Below are 6891 nucleotides of genomic sequence, written 5' to 3'. Positions count from 1 at the left end.
CCAAAGGTTTTGAAACCTATTAACAAACTTTTCGGAAAAGTATTTTAAAAGGACAACCAAAGAGTAGACAACATAAGAGGAGCGAACACTTGGTTTATACTGACTAAGCCCAATTTAGGTTATGTCCAAATTTTATTTTCAATGTGCAAAATGTTCCATCAATCACAACAAATTACACATATTGTTCCCTTGCCACTTTTAACTTACTTAGTACACAAAGTCATTTTTAACTATCAATTAGTCTCCTCCTAAAATTAAATACCAAGTACATAAAGTCTTTTCAGACTAAGTACATGAAACCTTTTTAGACTATATAATAATTCAGTTTTTTTAATAAGGAAAAACTCTCACTTGAGAGAATATTACAAATAAATCTCACAAAACAACGCATCTTAGATTGGTTCTATTGAAACTGAATGTAGTTTAAGGAAAATCAAATTCATATAAAATATCTTATCTTCTTATTGCTTTCTTTCATCTCTTTTATAGTTCTCTTTTCTTGGTAGTTAAAAAACTATCAAAATTGCTTCTAAATATTATTGTTAAATGATCCTTTTTTTTAAATCTTCGAACCAATTCACCTCTTTTCTTAATATTGTTCAACTTCTTTATTCTTACCTCATATTAAACCAACAAACAATTTTAATTTGATTTAAAAAGAAAATAAAAATAAAAATATTTCTAAATTTAAAAGTATTTATTTTTAATTTTTTTCATATAAATAAAATTAATTTCAATTTTAAGATATAGTGATTTCATATATAAGTTTTAATATATATATATATATACTAATAAAACTAGCTTATTGATAATTATTAGGTTATTGTTATTTTTTAAATGATAGTTATACTTTTAATAATGGGTCAACTCATAAACTAGTTTATTGATCCACCCTAAATTCATTTGGAGATTGTTTCTTCCTACATCTCTCTAAGTTCTTGTGTCACTTATGTAAGTTTTTGTATTTTAAAAATATCATTCTTTAATATTCTAGAATACATAATCCAAAAGTTTTTTTTTAGATTAGCTTATAGATTATGTAATCCGAAAGCTTTTTCTGGATATGAGATTAGCTTCCAAATTATGTAATCCAAAAGTTTTTTTTTTTAAATGCATGATTAGCTTTTGGATTACATAATCTGAAAGTCTTTTCTACCTATGAGATTAACTTTCAGATTATGTAATCTGGAAATAGGTTTCTCTCAAATTCAGAAAAGACTTACATATTTTATAAATATAAAAAACACTTCTGGATTCGAAAACATCTTCAGGATTATGTATGGGGTGATATAAGAAAGATAAAAAAGTAATTTTAGATTTAGTATGGAGGTGCCAAAAGAAAAGAAGGTATGGACGTGTAGAAGAAACCGTCTCATTTGGATCACAAACCAATCAGACTTTTAGAGCCTAACCTAGCCTATTTTATAGACTATTTTAACAGGTTCATTGAACCAAACAATTTTAACAACTCCAAATATAATATAATATAATATGTAATCCATGCTAATTGATTTTAAATTATAAGTTCCTAATATAGCCATTGTTGAAGTAAATCCAATTTTCAGAATCATTGGCACAATGATAACTGTACTACGCGGAATCGACATAGCACAGCACAGCAGCAACGCAGTAAAAGAGAAGACCTACTCAGGCCGAGTAATAACAAATCACATATATCACTCTCTATTGCATTTGATGACTACTTGACGAATCAATCGTTAAAATAGATTACCACCACAGTTGAAGAAAATTGAAGAGCAGGACCACCATAATCATCAATACAAATTTATTCTTTGTACTATCTTCTGAAGAAACAACAATCTTAGGCAACAAGTCTTTTGCCCTGATACAGGAGCGGACCACCTTAAAGATTTTCAGTGATAAACTTTAGTTGAAACAAGTTTATACATTTACAAGACAAAAATGGAAACTGTGATTTACACTTTTGAGTAGTAGTATACCAACTCATCTCATGTATATATATAAAAAAGAAAATGGAAGATCAATCTCTAGAATGATCCTAGCAACAATTAATTACATTAAGAAAACCCTGCACATTTCAGCAAGCAAATCAAATTACCAAAGACCTGATCTTCTGCAAATTCATGCTTCAGGAATGGGTGGCAGAAGTTCCTGTACAAGATTGAGGAATATAGAAAGCATGAAGATACCACATTATATTTATGCAAAATGATTGACACAATTTAGTAAATTACCTCAGCAAACTGAAGATGCCCATGATTAGCTTTAGAAGATTTAACAATTCTTTCCCACTTAGGATCCAGTAATGCTGTGCTGGGAGTTTGAGTTGGAGCATGTAAGTGGGTAGCAAGATTAGACCGTAAAAATATGTTCTTGGAGGAAACTGTAGGCAAAGTGCGCTTAAGCCAAGACTCTGAAGGAGCTTTTGGTGAAGGAAGGGCAAGAGGATGCTTCATAGAGCTTGCATTTAAAGTCTTTCCGTGGCCCAACTTCATATACAATTGACTTTCTAAGTCAATCTTTGTCTCACCTACCACCTTTGAGCAAGTCAAAGTACTAGGATCCTCACTACATCTAAGAGTGCATTCTTGATCAAACATTTTGGTAGCTGACTGGCCCTTTGAATCAAATTTCAAATCACTAGTAAACTTCTTGTTTCTCCATGAAACAGGACCATTAGAACCTTCCTTAATGCTAAAAAATTTGCTTTCAGACTCTATTTTCTTGGATTCAACCATTGCTGGACTTGAAAATGCATCCAAAGCATGATCTAAATTATTCCCTTGGTAATTAGGCTTTGTCAATTCTTGCTCTTCCGGGCATATTTTGTTTGGATGATTTTTCAGTTCCATTTGCAAATCATCATTTGAATTATCAGCATAAACCAGGAGAGATGAATCAAGAGAAGCTGAACTTTTAGGTTGTAATACAGCTTTTTCATCCAAAACACCCAAGTGTTTGCTTTCCTCAATTGAATAATCTATACGAAGATTTTTATCAATACCAGTGTCTTTCCTTGAAGTATCTAAATCATCCCCTCTGTGATTGGTGTCCGAAGAACATGCACTTAACGATTTGACCTTATGTACAGAATCTACATATAGAGTTTTCTCAACAACAGGGCTTTCACAGCTAGACTCAAGTTGAGAGCTCTCAGATTTGCTGCAACCTCGGCGAGGTGGATCAATACTTTGCTTAGAATTTTCTGCGGTACCGAAATCTTTCTTCTCTTTTGTAAAGCCGGATTGAGAGTTTAGAGACATTTTCCCATTATTAGCAGTTCTACCATGCTGCAGAAGAAAAAACAAACAAAATAATAATAAAGTCTAAAGTGAAATAATAACTGGAATGAAATAAATGTGCAGGTAATAGGTGGGTCTAATTTATACCTCTTTTGCAGTTCTTCTGTGAGAAGCAGTTGATTTATTTTGCACTCCGGAACTTGGAATCCTACCTTCCATTCTTAATCCTGGAACTGGATTTATAAGGCAGAACCGAGGAAATAGTCCACAAACTTTGGGTGCATAGTTTTCACATTCATCATTATCATCACTTTCATCTTCACTTTCTTCCCTACCAATATCTTGAGCATAGTGTGGCAAAACCTTTTGCCATTTCTCATTTAGGGGGCGAGAATTCGGTCCAGTTACTACTTCCCTTCCCAGTTTTGGTTGTTGTAGTGTAACAAGTGGCTTCCTTGAGTGGTGTTGAAGTGAAGGTGTTTCTGAAGCCATTGCCTTTGCTGCGGGCAAAAACCTATCAATCATGAAATCACGCGCCTGTTGATCTGTTGAAAAACTTCCAGATGGTTGGACGTCCTGATCATCCCATTCACTCAAACCACTCACACTACAACTCATGAAGAATGATTCAGTTCTGGAAAGTGTATCAAGAGCATCTAGATAGGTCTCATCCTCATTGTCTGAACCAGAATTTTCCTTCTCAATTACTTCTTTGGGGCTTTCATCTTTTGTCACTTTATTATCCAAAGATGCAGCATGCTGAGAATCTGAAACACTGCACTCTGTCCTGGATTGAGAAACTGATGTAAGTTTAGGAACTTTATCAGAATCTTGCTGATCAGCTTTCAAAACCCTCCCAGGTGGAAGCTTTGGAGCAATAGAAGGCCGTCCAACAGCCTGTGTTTGTATTCTGCTTTCAGTCTTAGGCCTTCCGGGAGTCTTCTCCCACACAAAAGGAACAGTTCCAGGGTTACTCACTGGACCTGATTTTAAATCTGATTTGTAAAACGGAAGAGGAGGTCTTTTGGGTATTGCCTTATCAGGTTTCCTTTTATTTTCATTTTCAGAGGCCACTGTTGATGAGATTCTCCTTACTGATAAAAGAGGCTGATCAAAATCTAACTGCTTTTCTTCCATTAGAGTCTTTAGAATCATCTAATTTGTTTCTGCAAAACCCCAGACTCAAATCAAATTGAAACTCAAACGTGACATTTTCATGTGCATGATATCTTTACTAATTACAATTTACAAGTGAAATATGAAGTTGATTTAGCATAAAGAAAACGATCTCAAGACAATGTGAAATCATATACTGTACAGAACAACAGTATCCAAAATCATCTCTACAGTTTCACGATTTCTATTTGACTATGGAAGACACAACAGTGATTGAACATTGACTGAAAGATGAATCAACAAGAAATTTGAGGCAATGTATAAATAATGGCACGGCTTTGGAGGCTTTTCTTATCTTCAGATTCAATCTACTACCCAGTAAATCATAATTGGCATATTGGATACTATCCTATTAGCTTTCTACAATATGGAATCAACTTTTAGCCTTAAGATTCTCAAAATAGCCATTCCAACCAAGTTTCTATTGAAGCATTCCATCTCTCTCTCTCTATATATATATATGAATTCCGATATAAACAGAATTCCTCCTATTCGTCTCATTCCGAAAGAGGGAAGAAATAAAATCAAGCAAATTGCATTCCATAAAGCTGAAATTTGAAAGAAGACTGACTATTCATCAGAGGTCAAACAAACAATTCAAAGCAAAATAATTGACAAATAAGACAAAACTTCATCCTTATCTTATGCAATAAAAAAACATGTTAATAAACACTTCAAATTGCACAACTAAAAAAGTCTTCAACAAAAGGAAGAACACAAAGATATAACTCTTAGATTTGAAAGCACAGCATCCTACCCAATACTGAAATCACAATCAAACCAAACCTGAGCACTTTCAAGAACACACACACAATAATCAGAGAAAGGCAGATTTTGATTAGTTAAGACCGGTTTTTTAAAATGTTTTATTTTTATCATAAAGCTACTTTATTAATTAAACAAGAAAAAAGACAACGAAGTATAGTTTTGAATTTTATGAAAGGCACGTAAAGATACGTTTTTTACACGTTTTCCGATCAAACAGACAAACCCCACTGTACCATTCATCATCAGCTACCAAACCCAAGAAACACCGACAGAGAGAGAGAGAGAAGAGTGAAAAGGAACCTTGGTAAAATGACCAGACCCAGAAATCAAATCACTTTCTTGCTATGGATAGTTGTTGAAAGAGACGTTTGAAGAATCAAAGCCAGACTGAAAAGGGAAGAAAAAGAAGAAGAAGAAGAAGAAGAAGAAGAAGAAGATAGAAACAGAGGAACTTTGGTAGCTTAAAGAAGAAGAAGAAAGAGAAAGTGAGAAACTAGTAATTGTCTGAGAATAAACTCGTTTTGTTGGGTTGTGTTTATTGCTGTTTGGTTGGCTGCAAAGTGAAACTGAACTTACCAACTGATGCAAATGTTCAATAATAATTAACATTTTCTTACAAAATAAGTAAGTATTTATATAGAATTATAATTAATATTTTAAATATATTACGATTAAAATTTATAATAAAAAAGTATTTAAAAACATATAGTCTTTCACGAGAAACCCGTTTTCTTCGGGGAAAGAAATGAAAAAAAGTAGTCGTTAGTTATGAGTATTTTAATGCTGATGCAGGGCTTGGAATTTGGAACATTTATTTAAGGGGCCACTTGGTTTGGGATCATGTGAAGGAGGAGGTAGAGAAAGCCAAGCCAGGTTGCAATGCCCAAAAAAGGTGCCATAAAAAGATGCAAAATCTCTATCTATGGATGAAAAAAATATCTTTCAAAGAAGAAAAATCTCCCCAACTTTAATTTACGTGTTTAATTATTAAGGGTATGAACATAGCTCACATATGGGTCCACTTCATTTTTTGCATTCATGCAATGACGGTGCCTCCTTATGTTTAGGTTAGTCAGATCTTTAATTTTTTTTTATCTTTAGATTTAAGAATTGGTTTGTGAGATTGGAAGCTATGAATTAGGTGTTGAAAGCGTAAAAATGAGAAAGTTTTTTAGATTTTAAATTGGTGACAATGTTATTCTTTCCGATTATTCTGACATAATGATTGATATAACTATTTAAAACATAATTTATTAAAATAATGTTGCACGTATTTGCCTCGTGTGACTCTAGAAAACGTGTCAGATAGTTAAATTTTTACCACGAATTAAAAAAATCCAAAAACAAAAAGTAAAAAGGATATTAAACCATAAATTTCAATGCAAAACTCTTTTTTTTTTTTAATTAAACCAGTTATATATAACATACCATAAAAAGTTAAGCATCTTATGTTAAACTTCCTTACACTCAAGTACGAAACAATTAATTTATTTTAGTTTAATCTGTACGCGTTGGGAATAGGAAAAAATTGAGAATATAACAAAATAGCAGGTAAGTTCTGCGATCGTGTCACATGTACATGTAGGGATGGTGAGTAAGACCAACTTGTATAATAATAATAATAGTAAAGTGAATAATGTTAATAATAATAGTAAAGTGAATAATGAGAAGATATAGTATGAAATAAAGTTGGTAGAAATAAATAATCGAAAAAGTAATAATC

General features: G+C 32.6%; 1 protein-coding gene across 3 annotated transcripts; it reads right to left on the bottom strand.

Annotated features, from left to right (window-relative positions):
• Nucleotides 1-1769: 1769 nt before the first annotated feature.
• On the bottom strand, nucleotides 1770-5775 carry LOC137824189 (uncharacterized). Of its 3 annotated transcripts, none has more exons than XM_068629677.2 (4): nucleotides 5469-5775; nucleotides 3372-4390; nucleotides 2217-3272; nucleotides 1770-2133 (listed from the first exon to the last, which is right to left on the bottom strand). In XM_068629677.2, the coding sequence occupies exons 2-4, from the start codon at nucleotides 4377-4379 to the stop codon at nucleotides 2104-2106; spliced, it is 2094 nt and encodes a 697-aa protein (XP_068485778.1). In that variant the 5' UTR covers nucleotides 4380-4390; nucleotides 5469-5775; the 3' UTR covers nucleotides 1770-2103. The 3 variants fall into 3 exon arrangements, with proteins under 3 accessions (XP_068485778.1, XP_068485798.1, XP_068485787.1); XM_068629697.2 differs by having other exon boundaries at nucleotides 5402-5674; XM_068629686.2 differs by lacking the exon at nucleotides 5469-5775 and adding an exon at nucleotides 5158-5268.
• Nucleotides 5776-6891: the final 1116 nt, after the last annotated feature.

This window comes from Phaseolus vulgaris, chromosome 11 (genome assembly GCF_051622355.1).
Source record: "Phaseolus vulgaris cultivar YP4 chromosome 11, ASM5162235v1, whole genome shotgun sequence".
Lineage (NCBI taxonomy): Eukaryota > Viridiplantae > Streptophyta > Magnoliopsida > Fabales > Fabaceae > Phaseolus > Phaseolus vulgaris.
The sequence above is the reverse complement of the archived record's forward strand: the minus strand, read 5'-3'. Positions and strand labels throughout refer to the sequence as shown.